At 38.5% G+C, this 15904-nt stretch overlaps 1 protein-coding gene across 1 annotated transcript in view; it reads left to right on the top strand.

Moving 5' to 3' along the window:
- The window catches only part of cacna2d2b (calcium channel, voltage-dependent, alpha 2/delta subunit 2b), a 31812-nt gene that overhangs the window by 5702 nt on the left and 10206 nt on the right, over nt 1-15904 (top strand). The window contains exons 2-13 of the mRNA XM_030050659.1: nt 5308-5389; nt 9792-9908; nt 10709-10768; nt 12929-12973; nt 13283-13418; nt 13561-13692; nt 13836-13893; nt 14008-14058; nt 14903-15002; nt 15109-15270; nt 15447-15557; nt 15686-15764. Coding sequence (XP_029906519.1) covers nt 5308-5389; nt 9792-9908; nt 10709-10768; nt 12929-12973; nt 13283-13418; nt 13561-13692; nt 13836-13893; nt 14008-14058; nt 14903-15002; nt 15109-15270; nt 15447-15557; nt 15686-15764 — 1133 coding nt within the window. The remainder of the gene's footprint in view (nt 1-5307; nt 5390-9791; nt 9909-10708; nt 10769-12928; nt 12974-13282; nt 13419-13560; nt 13693-13835; nt 13894-14007; nt 14059-14902; nt 15003-15108; nt 15271-15446; nt 15558-15685; nt 15765-15904) is intronic.

Raw genomic sequence — 15904 nt, 5'->3', positions numbered from 1 at the left:
CAATATTTAATATGCTTATATGGTTTCATTTGTGCATCCAACCAGTGATTTGATCAAGCAGCAGTGACACGATTTGCTACCATCATTGCTCAATTTATAATCAAATCATATATTCAGTGAAATCCCACCTCTTCCTTGCTGTTGCTGGTTGGCTGTAAAAAAAAAAAAAAAAAAAAAAACAGTCAGCGTCATGTGGTCTGCGCTACGAAGAGCAGAGTCTTTCTAAAGCTGAGAAGAGAACAAAAAGTTGTTCTCAGCTTTAGAAAACACTCTGCTCTGCCCTAAGATGCCAGGCGTGGTGCTTTTCTAGAGAAGTCGCTCTCCATCTGCCTTGCAGCCGCTCTCCATTTAGTTTGATGTAAAAGAAGGCACTGGTAGTTTGATAAAAGCCGAACAGTGTAAATGTGCTGGAGGGAATCTAATATCAGATGCACTGGGCTCCTGAACAGTGAATACATGTAGAATCTGAAATGTGTCAGCGTGCTGTGCCAATGCCCTTATTGTGTGTGTGTGTGTTTTTTTTTTTTTTTTTTTAATGCGCAAAAGCTTCTGTATGGTTTCATTCCTACGGGCCAACACATGTTCTATATTGCTCCTTGATTGCATTAAGACTATTTTATATTTTAGTGTTTGATGAGTCTCTCACCTGTTGTCTCTCTTGTCCAGTCATTGACCATAACTGTTTTTGTAGTAGGGATAAAAGATAAAGTTAAAAAAAAAAAAATCATACTATGATTTTACAGATACTACGTTTGCGTTCTGATTCACAATTTTAATAGAAATTACATCATATCTCTTTCTCTCAGTTTTTCTGAAAAACTTGCCAAAATGTTGATGATATGATTTTTGCTGGGTTCTGACATTTGCAGAATACGATCTGTAGGCCGGGGCATCTCTGTAGAGACACAATACTTAATTTATAATGCTTCCCTGTCATATATTTTACCTTTATTGAAGAATTACCGCTTCTGTGATTTGGATATTGTATTTGACCATATTGGTATTTGGATAATATTTTGATTAACTGCTCAGCCCTGATTTGTACCCATGAGAATGTGGAGAGGGAGCTCTATGCAGAGGCATCGGTCACTGGCAGCTAAACCCGAAAAGCTACTTCCACATTAGGAAATATCAATTTGCAGCATCTCTTTCAATGTTTTTCTGGACTTGACCACACTTGTTTCTGATAAAGCCTTTATTATCTTTCTTTGTCCTTTTCCTATTTGCGTCATGCCTAAGTCTATTTCTGTTGGCCTTTGTTCTACCATTGCCTGGTGTTAAAAAAAACAACAACAAAAACAACCAAAAATAAATAAATTAATTTATAAAGTAACAATAATAATTAAAATATGTGTGTAAAGATGTGAAACACAGATTGATCTCATTGCAGCCATCAACTGTAGCTAGACACAGCGAAGCACAGAGTACTTCAGTATCCTGTATACTAGACTGCAACTGTTTTTAACATTTCATCCATATTGCTGTCACTGTCACAGCATTATCCCCAGCAGTTCTGTGCGGCAGTGTCATCCCTTTCAAATCTTACAGCACTGCACCAAACAGCGACTCAGCAGTGTGACTTGTTATGGGTAACTTACCAAATATTGTGCCTTCTGGTGAAACACAGTGCATTGTGACAGTCTGCTGATCAACACGAGAACTGTCAGGGCTAGAGACTACACAGACAGGGAACTATTTCACCTCTGACTTGGCTGATGACATCGTCTCCCATTAACTGCAGAAATTCATCACAGATTGCTGCTGGCAAGACTGAGATTGAGTGACATTTTTTTCCTTCTGCTGATAAAAGTCAAATCTTTAAATCTTTCAAACGATGGATTGCCCCTCCCAGCGTTTCCAAATCGTGCAATGTGTTTCCTAAGAAATGGGCCAAATGGCCATGTAGCTCAAGGAAACCCGTCCAATTTCCATCGGTTGGATAAACAAATACACACGATGTCCTTTGAGAAGCAAGGCTGTGTTCAAATAGGAACTTAAAACCTAATACTGTCATTCTGTTTGGAGCTGTTGTCTTAATTTGTAGTGAATCTGTCCCTAGAGATCCACACAAACATTTACTTTTACTGCAGCACAGATCTTTCATGCTTGGTCTGCTGCTCTTGTGGATGTATCAAAAACACTAAATCTACAAAAAGAAAATTTTGACTTGCTCCTTCCCTGGTCAAATACGAAATAAAATGCACATCTCATCCTGACACACATCTAAATGCAGAATAAAGGAGCCACTTGGCGCTGATTTGCCTGTTTTTTCTGATGCATAAGAATCAGAATTTGTACTTTGGCAAGTCAGATGCACTTTATTCATCCATACATACTCATTAATGCCAAACCCACTGTCCTGGATCGGGTTTGAGCTGGCCGGTGGAAATTAACTGCTGATGTATGGCTGGTAGTTAATTGATGGTTCATTGGTGATGTCTGAGGCATCCTGGACGCCTTCAGTTTTGGTTGTAAATTCTGTGGTAGAGTTGACACTGATGTGGCGGTGGTAGTCGTGGCAGTGGAGGTGTTTTAGCTGTTGCATTTTCCCAAAAACTCAGGAGCAGGAGGTCATGCTTTCATTGGCCAAAAAAATGTCATTCATCTAATATTAGCTTTGTGGTTGCCACTGCTGTTGCTGTATCTTCTCCTTGACTTTAGTTTGCTGCATTGATGATGCAATCAGTTGCACCTCCTACAATGAAGTACCCTGTCTGCTTGTGCTGTTCCTGCTCTTTTGTATTCTGTCTTATTTGGAGCCACCTGCCACATCTTTGGGGCATTTTTTATTTCATGGGAAATGATTGTTTGTGTGTATGCTTGGGTATTGGTACATTACAAAAAAATATTTGCACTCTGTATAAAACCAAAGCAATACTAATTGATAGGATGGGAAAGGGGAAACATTGGCACAAGTGTCAGGTAAACACTTTGCTTTTCTGGAGTTGTTTGGATGAACGCTATAAAGTATGCAAATTTTCAGCAGTCAGTAGTATCTGGGTTAAGACTGTAGTAGCTAAATGTAAGTATTTGTATTATTCTCATTGTCTAAGACATTCCCAATATTATTTGAATGCGGACAGCTCTCACAGAGTGAGAAAACAGAAATAAAGCCTGAATTGGCTTTGACATTCCTTACAGGTTTGGGCTACTGTAAGAGCACCAGACAGGGCTGTCCAGGGTTAAGTGTACATTTTCTGGTTTGTAACTGGTAATATTACAGTAGAATGGACATCATTTGAGTGTCAGAAAGTCAAAGATTCCATGGTTGAACAAAAATATTAAATATTAATGCGCGTTTGACCTGACGAAGAACTCCAGGGAATCAAAAGGTTGTCAGTTTTTTCCAGTGTTTGTGGACCATCACACCGTCTCTGGGCACATCACTGTTTCTTCTTGGCAAACATTTCTCTGACATAATTTGTGCATATGACTATCATGTCTTCTGTCTGTCTGTCTGTCTGTTGGTCTGAACAAAAATATGACCCATTTCATAGCTCATATTTCTTTAGAATTTACCTGTTCATGACATGTCAGATTCAAGTCACATTTATCTGGTGTCTAACTGTGAGAAAAAGCTGAGAGAATGGTGCTTGTGCTCACAAATACTGATTATACTGCTCTAATATGACATGGTTTCCACTTTAAATCAAACTGCAACTGGAGCTGCAAGCACACCCCTCCGTTTAAATAGCTGTCTCATTATTTTATGTTAAAAAATTGGTGTCCTTTTAGCAAAAGAACAGATCTGACAATACAGTGCATGTTAACAGAGGATTGTCTGTGCTTGTGAATTGTCTTGCTTCTCGTCCACACTGCGAGGAACCTGGTGGAGAGGTTGCTCTATTCTGAGCAGCAGTGTTCAGGCTCTGTGTGGGCGGAAATGTTCTGATTGCATCTTTGCACTGGTCTCGTGCAAGTTTTGACAGCCATGTACAATAAGCATGCACTAATAAACAAGCAAATCATGTATTTGCCACTGCTTTGGTGTTACCAAACACTGACATTGTTTTGACAAGTCAATAAAGCCAATAAGTAATAGGTAGTGTTAGTTGTAGATAAACAGAAAAAAATATTGCAGTTTACCATGCACCCCAATGATGAATGCAGCTGTTCTGCAAGCACAATTTTTGTAATGTCTATCCTAGCACTGCCAATAAACATCTCCATCTTAGTAGGGCATTTACTCTCATAGGGAGTGGTAAATCTTGTTTTTCCTCAAACAAGTGAAAAAAATCTTCCAGTAAGATGAGATTGTGGGACTTCAGTTTCCATAGTTGTTTCCAGAATTTCCTTGAATCAAGTGTATTTGTCTTGGCCTTGCCTCAGGGGATTGCCAGTGGGTCCGAAGGCCCATTATTCTGAAGTCCTAATAGTCCAAAAAAATGTCCCATTGGACCAAAAGCCCATTAGTCCGATGGCCTGTTATCCTGAAAACAGACACCCTTTATTCTGAAACCCCAATGCTCTGAAAAATGTCCACTCTGTAAATTTGGTTAAGTTTAGGCAGGAGTTTCCTCAGGTTCCTCAGTCACTGAACTCCCAACAGCTCAAGAGTGTGTATTTTTGGAGCAATGGGCCTTCAGAGCAATGGGTGTTTCTGGGATAACGGGTCATCCTTCTCCAATGGGACATTTTTTGGACTATTGGGATTTCGGAATAATGGGTTGTTGGACTGATGGCACGATGCCTTATTCTGCTTTGCTCAAGCATATGTATACTTGCTCCCAGAAGGATTTCCCTGAAACAAGTGAAAGCCAGTGAAACCAGTTGGGATTGTCTCATCCTGCTGGTAGGTTTTATGTTTGTTTGTTTTAACTTGTTTTCAGAAAAACAAGATCTTAACACTAAATATGAGAGTAAAAGACTTGCTGAGATAGCAATTTTTGCAGTGTGTGGGCTTTACCATAAAAGTTGTGGAGTACTGGGAAATTTTGAATGGCCGTAATTCACTTCTTGTCCATTTTACATTTGATAGGCAACACCCTTGATCTTGAAACAAAATGGTATTGGTAAGGAAGCAAAAAAGCACAGAAATCTTATTAGCTGTTGACAGCCAATGACAGTATGAGTATGAGTTCAGGGCTGGCAAAGGAAGTCATCCTCTAATTAAAAAAAAAAAGATTATCTGATTAGTCAATATCACAAACTGTTTGTATTTTGTAAACAATGTAATTTCAGTTGCTGTTCAATAAAGCGTCTGATTGTTAGTTGTGTTTAGATCTTTGTTTTTGTAGCGACATCACATCAACTCTTATGAAACCTGATCTTATTGCTTTGTTTGCATTCTGTTATGTTTATCCACAGAATAATGCACTGGGCCAGGCGTATCGAGCAGGAGATTGACAGAGTCTTTCAGCACATCACTGGAGCTCAGCAGTTGAAAGGGGTGAGTGTGTAGCTCTCTGTTTATACTATACATGCTGCAGCATAAAATCACACAAAGAAGTGCACTGAGCAAGAAGGTCAATGTACAAAATCGCTGCTGCTGCTGCTGCTACACTAAGTCCATAAAGCTTAAGAGCTGAAGCCGAACAGTATCGGAAGACAAGAATATAATTACAGCCTGCCTCATGTAAACCCTTTTGTTTCAATTTTTTTTCATCATGATTTTCTAGGACTCCTCGCAGGGCCATGAACAACCCATAACACAATGCTTTGTATTCCCTGGATAGAAATAAAACTCTCACTAATAGCTTCTGTATTCACCAGCTTTGAGGATGTGTGCTCTATTTTTTGGGATATTGTAGCTGGGTTTTTGCTGGCACTTTGTGCATTGTTGGCTATAATTATGACTCCCTCTCTCTCACTTGCACATATTGCACTAATGAGATTCCTACAAAGGGAAATAGATGCCTGTAGGTATGCCCACACTATTCAGATTCAGCATACTTGGTAATATTTTTCATGAACTCATGATCTTCATAATAGCTATATTTTTTAAATACTCATTCGGTCCTTACGTTTCATAAAGTGTTTATGTTATACTGTGTTTATTTTGTGACACTGCAGTGCAACAGTGTGTGTATGATTTATTAAGTACATTTTTATATGGGAATTGGGAATAAAAAATCCTGAAGATGTGAGATTTTGCCTTTATGGACGTTACATGTAGTCGTTATTGTTCAGAGTGCATTTTATGCCGGAGTTCACGTAAAATTCTTACTAGCCTGTGTTGCATGTTACATGAGTTGTGATTTGAGGTGACTTCCTCACTGTAACAGGTGGCTGGCAATAAGGGGCTACCCCGGAACAGGCAGCAAAACTTACCATCATCTGTAGGGTGCAAGAGTGTCCCGCTCTGGAGGGACGTGTGTGGGCGGGTCCTCAGTGGAGAGAGCAAAGGCTGTTGGTTGTGGCACACGTCCTCTCTGTTTGTGTCACGGCAGAGCAGATGGTCAGGCAGCCTGCAGTAATGCTTAGATGTGAGACTCACTTTTTCATTCATTCACCAATAATCCCTCCATGTGCCTGAAACGGTCTGGATCTGGTAGTGAGATAGTTCCACTCAGCCTGAATTGCACTCGCAGAATCCTCTTTATCTGGGAAACATGTGCAGTTTAAAGTAAAGAACACTCATCTTCCCTACACAATAAATGTGAGAAGCCTTGATAGCTTTGTTGGCACCTATTAACAAAGCCTGCAGTATTGCTGGGTTCTTCCCACTGGCTTTCATAAGCTGGTACATTGGACATTGTATGGACAATAGCATGGCAACACCTATTTTTTGTGATAAATCATTGACTTTGCTGAAGGTCACACAAATTATTATTGCCAAAGTTAATCTATATCATAACCATTTCCAAGAGTACATCATTGTCCTGACTATATTCTAGACAGTTCTTCACAGCACCATACAGTTCATAGAAGGGGTGGGCGATATGGACAACATTAAATAAAAAGATACATTTGGCTGAATATCTCAGTGTTGATATTGTGACCATACTGTAGGGACTATTGATGCTTTTGTAAGACATTCACAGACACATTTTGTGATAAACAGTCATTAGTAATGTGAATATGATGAGCAAGCATGTCAGGGCAAATAATAGAACAGCCACAACAGCCTAAAAAGTCTGAAAAGACAACACTTAAGCCAGATCACAGTATTTCAAAATCACAGACAATATTTAGCCTCATATCACAATATTGCGTGAGTGGCTTCATTTAATTTATTATTGCCTTGTACTTTGTGACAAACAATCGGTCCAGTCAGGTTGATATGGCAATATGTGCTTTTTTGTCATTTGTCAATATCAATATGTCACCCAGCCCTCGTTTATAGTCAAACTGTGGTCATTACTGTGTTCCCATCTGTGAGAAGTGGAGGCAAGGTGTTGGCCAGTGAAGCGTGCTCTGTATGGTTATCACACAACGTGAGGTATGTCTGCTATAGAAATATTATCACATGGTACCATTTACAGCTCATTCCATAAAGCCAGTATAAAGTCAGAGGGTCATTTTACAGCATATGAGATTTGCAAAATATAGTCATCGAGGTCACTCCCCCCGTCTTGTCTTCATTTGGTTCATCTGTCCTCATGGGGTAGACTGAGTCTGTTGGCACAGCGCTCACCAGGCAGTGAGCTTTCTATCTCAGTATTTTGTACCCTGGTTATCTCATTCTAGTTTGAATAGGTGCAAGAACTCAACCAGAGGAAAAAATAGCCAGCAGTTTAGGTGAAATTTCTTTGGCACCAGTGGTTTGCAACCTGGAGCTAGATGTATAAGCAGCATTTACTGTAAAATATGCATGCAGCTGTTTCTGGCTTATGAGATTGGTTGGTTTGAGAACGCAGTCATCTCCTCTAAAACTAGATTTGCAGCGACTTTGACATCAGTGTGTGGGATATGTAAGGAATATTAGACAAAATATATTAGCAATAAAGTCCAACAGGGTGAATTAAGATGCAAAGTGGACAAGACAGAAAATGACAACATTTTATTAAATGATTTTATTTTTACTTAATTTTATTTTACAAGCATCCACCCAACAACAAACAAACAAACAAACAAACAACAAAACAACGACATCTCAGCAGGATGGGCAACCATAGAAATGTGTCACCCAGCAATCAAAAGTTATGCAGTCTCGCGAATAAATGAAAAGTAATATTAGAAAAAAATCCTCAGTTAACCAAGTGTTTGTAAACAAGGAGTGGTGCTATTCACACAAGGTGCTGCCAGTTATTTTGAGTAGACATCCACAAAAACAATCTGACTACTCATTCACTACACTCATTCATTCATTCATTCATTCATTCAGTTACAGTCAGAACTGAGTACCCAGCAAAGCATGGTATGAAAAAGCATAATAAAGAAAATGAAGGAATTCTTACTACATGGTAATGTGAAACGCCTAGAAGAGATATAATAGAAGATTTAATAAATGTAAAAAAGTTGTAAATGGCAAGTTACATTACAGTATTTTCACTTTCATGTTCGAGAGGCTCATGTGTAACATCTCATCAACATTTTTACTCTTTTCAGCACAGATTTTTATTATAGTCTCATGTCTAGATTTCTCACAATGATCCATGAAATTGTCTGATAGGACAAAATCATGCAGGAAATGCTCTGTGGATGTAGCAAGGCCGTAATTCCATTCCTTTGAAAACCATCTTTGATGTGCTCCCATGTGTCGTCCAGTTTAACTCATAGCCCTCTGGGGATGACCGTTTAGAGCGTTAATAACATCATCCCAGATGGAAGTTTTTAGCCTCTCAGATCACAATCCTAGTCAGCACTCAATGCAGAGGGCAAACAATTCATTCACCTCATCGTAGAGTGCATCAATAATAAACAGAAATTCAAATTTAAATTTTCAGCACTTTAGGTAAAAAAAAAAAAAAAATCTTGTTAAATTTAATGTGGCACTATTTGATACTATTACAAAATCCACCATCTTTCTTTCAGAGGTATTAATCATCGTTTAGGTAGTTTTATGTTGTAACTTATAATAAACTTGCACCTTATTTGTCATCAGTCTACCTTATGCTGCCAGAGTGCCGGCTGCTGCACACCAGTGGAAGACATTATTGGTGGATGAGATAAACCTGAATGTTCCTGCACCAAATGGTCAATTTAACAGGAGCTTATAGTGGCCCGCCTCTTATAATCAGTCAGTTTGGCTTTCCTTAACTCTCACACCAGCTGGTCTTTCACATTATTTGATAAAGCCAGGACCAGGGCTGCTTTTGATTATATTGTTATTAGGGCCCTCAGTTAGCAACCCAAGTGGCAAATGGAAGTGAATTTTCCTGCTGGTAACTGAGGTGTTGCATAGTTCTTGCATACGGCTGTTACGGGGGCTGGTAGGGGGTCATGTTGGTAGGTGTCTTTTTTTTTTCAAGAAAAATTGTTTGCCACAGTCCATTCACCAGTGTTTCAAATATGATCTTAATCTTGTTTGTGAATGATCTTTAGAAAACAGATAACCTTCATGCATTAATTATAATAAATGCTGGAATGTCTTTCATTCATAGGAGCTACATAGGAGCTATTTCATTTTGATATCAAACTCAAATGTTGTGATTTCTCTAAATAAATAAATAAAATTAGATTAAATATTCAAAAGGCAAAGTAGGTTGTGTGTGACCAGACTGCATGAAAAGAAACATGCAGATTTTAATCGAAGTGCAAACACGACAATCGGCAGATCTGGCCAAGCCCTTAATCTTCAAATATAGAATTTGGATTTGGCTTGGGACATGATCATATTGTCAAATAAGGGGAAGTGGTCATCTGTATCGACTCTTCCATCTTTAACCTTTTGCATCATCAATTTACAGATATACAATGAAAAAAGAAGACAGTTCAGTCTGGTGAAGAATCAGCCCCGTGAGATTGTAGAGAAGGTGGCCTCTGACATAGAGAAGCTTTTGGCGAAGAAGCGCAAAGCCCTTGACGTAAGTCTGGTTCCTAAAGAAATGTCATTGTCAATATCCGTTTAACTTATTCCCCTCTTTAATCCTGTTGACTGTACCATTTCTTTTAGTGTTACTGCTTCTTTCTCTCTTTTTGTCTTTAAATTATAATTTACTACAGATTGATAAGATAATCATCCAGATGTATAGATGTATTTTGTCAAATTGTGTTTAGATTTGTATTGATTTCTGGCATAATTTACTTTTTGTCAGTGACCTTGATCATCTCCAATGACCTTGATCATCTGAAAATATTAAATGATATTAAATTATATTAATAGTTTAACACAATATACAGGTAACTGACAATGACATTATTACTGTAACCCATTCTGTTCCCATTTGCTTTAATTATTAAAAATCAACACAGTGATTTCCAAATTGCTTTAACAGTTTACAGAGCTATTATTAAGTTCAAATCGGGGTATTCACAGTATACCTTTTGTATTATTCGGTATATCTTTAATTAATTGTAGGATTATGTTTTTTTTTAACCTTCATATGAAGACATAAGCAATCACTGAAAAGTATTTGTATTTCAGTTGATACTTGACAGTTTTCGTGACACCGTCTGAATTGTTCTTGTCTGTTAAACAACACAGGTTTAAATTAATGCAAATAATTATTTGTGAATGCCATTTGACCCCAGATCTGGCTCAGAGGAAGCACTCATGATCTTTAGAACCTGCCTCCATGTTTTTGTCTCCCCTTCGTAGGAATGACAAGGTATTTAACTCTCCTCTGTTCACTCATCTGAATATTTCTGTCTCTTCAACATGCAGAGGTTAGCCAGTGAGGCAGAGCGTCTCCAGCGGGAGCATCTATGGCAGGATGGCATCAAGGTAAAGCTTGAAAAAAATCTTAAATAACCTGACATTCAGAATTCAAATGATGCATCAGTAAATATTAAGTGGAGGATCATACACAAATGGTGCATGTGTGTTTATTATATTATTTTTAACTATAAAGACTGGGCATAATTCTTTGCACTGGATGTTTAAAATCTCTGTATGGCACAAACAAATTCAACAAATCAGCTGCAGCAGATTTTTAACTAAGGGTGCTTTAGAGTAGTGTGGTCTGATAAATCTGGATGTAGATTTACGACATACTTTATGACATACTGAGTTTACTCTCGAGTATGTGACCTAATTTTTTTGCAGCTAAAGTAGGTTTCAGTTGTTTTTTTTTTCATGCACATCAATTGATAATCATAATAAAGGAGACCAGAAGTGTTCGAGATAATATTTCTGAACACACTGGTAATTTATCAAAAGCTACTTTGTCACTGTCAGCTATGTTACTGCTAAATGTCTGTTTCATTGTATCTTGCTGTAATCAGTTTACCTTTTAGTTTTTTTTTATTATTTTAATTGTAATTTCTTTCTTTCTTTCCTTCTTTTTTTTTTTTTTTTTTTTTTACAAATTAGCATCCAGTGCAAACACTATGATACCTGCGTTGGATAGATGTTTTCAGTTTGTTTGTGTACAGTGTATCGGTTCCTATCAAATAAACCATGAATAAATAAAGAAATAAATCCTGTATCTACAATTTTGCTAAATCATCTGCTCCACTATGGGCTAACAAATATCTCTAATCCTTGGGCTTATGAAACATTTTCAAGACTAATTAGATAAACTGGAAAATGCACAGTCATCAAGCTAAAAAGCAAGACTGTTTTTCTCAGTTCCTGAAAAGTTGACCTTTTGGAGATGAATGGTTTTCGGCTGACAACAGTGAAATTCACAAGCTGGTGACAATAATGCCTCCCAGATGTGTATTTATCAAGCCGTGTAATAAACAAGTGGGATGGCCTTAGAAAGAGCGAGAGAGAGAAGAAAGGGCACCAGTCAGCTGCCGAGCTGAAGGATGAGCTGGAGCCACAGTGCTGGCCTGGCTGTGAAACACCACTGAGCGCGCTCAGCCGCAGGGCCCCGTTGAGTCCTACAGACATTGGCATTCCACTTTTCCACTTGGTCTGCCTCATTAGCCCGACTGAGTGGGACTGGGCCTGTGGCCTTAACCCCTCCTCCCAAGAGACCTCATCCTTCCCTGGGGAGGGAAATCTGGTCTGAGCTGCTGTATCTCTTGCCCACAATGAAAGCCACTCTTTAAATAGAAATATTGCATTTAATTTTTTTATTTTACTACCAAACCTAAAAGGGATATGCTATTGTAGGGTGTGCAAGATTACCCAACCGAAGAAATACATCGTTTTTGACATGCAGAGCGCTCTCCATGAGACAGTAATAATAGACAGGACTAGGACAAACTACACTCTGGATTAGAGACGTCATGATACCAGAATTTGGGTAGCTAATGCCAGTTCTAGTAAAAATCCCTGATTCTCAATAACAATTTTGATACCACCAAATAAACAATATCCCATTTACTTCAGTATAAATTTGTGTAATATAAGAACTATAGATAATAAATGTGGTTGGCTAGGTTGGATGTCTTTCCACCCTTCGTCTAGAATGCAAACACTGTCTACACTCTGGCTTTTTCTTGTCTATGTTGCCCTCCTCACCTGCCTCGATGGCAGTTTTTTTCTTTTTGTTTGCAGATCAGGAGGAGTACTGTCTTGTTTTGGTAGCGGGTATGTAGTTACTCACAAATGTGGTACCAGTTGGTACTTCTGATACTGTATAAAACTGGTACCATTATGTTTCTTGCGATTCGGCATCATCATGGTATCGGTAATATGAGCTCTTGTGACATCCCTACTCTGGATACAGGGTAACCACGTACATCGGATCATTTGTGTCCTTGTCCAATTTTGTAACTGTTTGATCCCCAAGGGATACAAGTTGATCTCATAATGAACAAAAGTGATGCAATCCTGTGGAAGCTTGGAACTTGTTATGCTAGATTAAAGTGTAAGTTATTAAAAATAATCATCAGCCTTGAAAATTGCTCCTCTGCCTCTCCTTTTGCTTCAAAGTTGTGGCCACTGTGCCTCATGTTTATATCTGTTTTTTTTTTTTTTTTCTTCTCCCAGGAGTTGGATATGGCGTACTATGACTCCAAGGCAGAGCTGGATTATGTGAGTAGTGGACAAATAAATATACTCTTCCGCTTTGTTTATGTTTACTTGGTTTATTTCATAAAAAGTGTTTTTTCATCGCCAAGTGCAGGTTCATGGGCTGAGCAAAATTTGTTGGGCCTCTGTAAAGCACCTTGAGATATATATTTATAAATAAAACAGAATCGAATAAAAAGGAAGATTTTTCATTTGTTTCAAATTTCAACAGTGTTTGAAATTAACATTGTAATGTACTTTCCATTTTCTGAAATTACATCATTATTATCAAATAAAATAATTCGGTATTCCTGCTTTTTCATGTTCTCAAAGTATTCCATGGACGGTGATGGGGAGATGGAAAATCCTTCCCATATCAAGTTGGAGTTTGTGTATGATCCAAACTTCAAAAATAATGTCAACTACTCCTACACAGCGGTTCAGATCCCCACAGACATTTATAAAGGAGGTAAGAGGGTTTGTTACTAGGTTTTTTTTTTTATTTGGCACAATACTCTTGAATATCATCAAATGTCTGTGATTCAGTGACATGTAATCCATATTCTCTAAGATGTGTATCCATTAAGTTGTACTCTTTTTCTCTGCTTTAGCTCCAGTCATTCTGAATGAGCTGAACTGGACACAGGCACTGGAGAAGGTCTTCATGGAGAACAGTCGGGAGGATCCTTCACTTCTGTGGCAGGCGTTTGGGAGTGCCACGGGTGTCACCCGCTACTACCCAGGTAGGTCCTAAAACTCTCTCTTAAGCTTGTCAGCCAGATGTCAAGTGAAGATTTTAAGTGGACTCAATGAGAACTGAGAACTGAGATGAAAACTAAATAAACAAAAGATGGATGAGGGGAAACATCTACTCTTATTTTCACAGCTACACCTTGGAGAGCCCCTGATAAAATCGACCTCTATGATGTCAGGAGGAGGCCCTGGTACAGTAGACCGTTTATGCTGTTTTTTTTTTTTTTTTTTTCATCTAGTTGTATAATATGTCCATTTCATTTTGAGGACAGAAGCATTGCATCCTCTGTTTTTTACTATCACAGGTACATCCAGGGTGCTTCATCCCCCAAAGACATGGTTATTCTTGTTGATGTGTGAGTAACTGTGCTTTATTTTATTTTTCTTTTAATGTTGGCTATTAACTGTTCTGCAGTTTATGGTAGATATGTACTTCAGCAAAAGTAAATATGGCAAACTCCACCTATTCTGCTGTTTTTGTCACATTTAAAAATAAAACTTCCAGTCTGATATAGATAAAGGTTGGTGTCACATAACACTCTTTACTGAGGCCTACCACATTTTGCTTTTTAAGCTTAAAAATTAGCAGAGGAGGTTTCGATTCCTATTCTTCTGGTACATTAGATAAAGCGTTCATCTCAGTGAGTGAGTTGACATTCAAACTCATGGTTATGGGCAAGTGTAACAGCCCTTAGCTACAGTATCATTGTACTGTTGCCATGTTTGCCAGGCACTGTGTTGATAATGGGTCATTGAGACCGTTTTGCAAGGCTCATCTTCACATTGTGTTGAATGAGAAAAATAGCAGAGTAGCACTTGTGAAAGACCCATCAACATGAAGCACAACGGCAATGATGCTACTGATGGATATTTTGCTTGCTCATCGCTTGTACTTTGTCAGTCACTCAGACAAAACAAGTGGGGAGCAAAATCTGAGCTGAATGAGGTCTGAACAGTGTAATTTTAATTCTTTTGTTTGCAGTTGTGCTATCATTTATTGTATTATATACTGCCTGAATAGTGGAAAATTCCAAATTTTAACATTGTGTGTACTTTATTGCGGCATATCATCCTTACAATGGTATTTAGGAGCTTGTGCTTTTGGTTGTGTAACCTATGTGTAATATTGATTTGTTTGCGCTTGCATGTGCCCATTTTGTACCTGAGCAGGTGATTTATATTTATCTGTGGTCCTGTCAGGAGTGGCAGTGTCAGCGGGCTCACCCTGAAACTGATCAAGGCGTCAGTGATGGAAATGCTGGACACTCTGTCTGATGATGACTACGTCAACGTGGCCAGGGTTAGTGTCAGCTATGCTTTATACTAACTTATCTCTCTGATTATTTCATTGATATCTTGCTATCATTTCTTGTCATGTCTGAGTCCTTTTTTCTGCTGTGTTTCAGTTTAATGAGAAGGCCGAGGCAGTGGTTCCTTGCTTCAAACACTTGGTCCAGGCTAATGTGCGCAACAAAAAGATCTTCAAAGATGCCGTTCAGCAAATGCAAGCCAAAGGCACCACTGACTACAAGTCTGGCTTTCATTTTGCCTTCAACCAGCTGTTAAATGTAAATGACACATTCATTTAAATCCTTTTGGTAGTTATGTCAGTGTTAAAGTTTCCACACACTGTTCACTTATTGACCAATTCAGCCATCATTATGGCACTGACCCTCCTCATTTATACAACACTCATTCTCATTCATTTTCTATTCTGTTCTTTTATCTTTCTTTTTTTCCCTAGAAAACAAATGTGCCACGGGCAAACTGCAATAAAATAATCATGCTGTTCACTGATGGAGGAGAGGACAGAGCTCAGGACATCTTTGTGCAATACAACTGGCCCAACAAAACGGTTGGTTTACTCTGAGATTGGAAAACTTATGTTTTAACTCCATTGTACAACAATCTGAGCAGTGCCTTGTCCACTGGCTTTGTCATGTTGTAACTAATGCGACATTTTTTCAATTTCTGTCCTCTAAGGTTCGAGTATTCACCTTCTCTGTCGGTCAGCATAACTATGATGTCACACCTTTGCAGTGGATTGCATGCACCAATAAAGGTGAGTTTAATTTTCTATGGGATTCTCTCACCTGATGATAGTTTCTGCACACGCCTCACTTTCAGGTGCAGTGGACTGACCCAGAAACTGTTCTTATATAATAGTGAATTTACATATCAACATGATTATCATATACTGTA

Source organism: Myripristis murdjan, chromosome 5 (assembly GCF_902150065.1).
Source record: "Myripristis murdjan chromosome 5, fMyrMur1.1, whole genome shotgun sequence".
NCBI classification, from domain to species: domain Eukaryota; kingdom Metazoa; phylum Chordata; class Actinopteri; order Holocentriformes; family Holocentridae; genus Myripristis; species Myripristis murdjan.
Note: the sequence above shows the minus strand (reverse complement) of the source record. Positions and strands in the feature narration are given on the sequence as shown.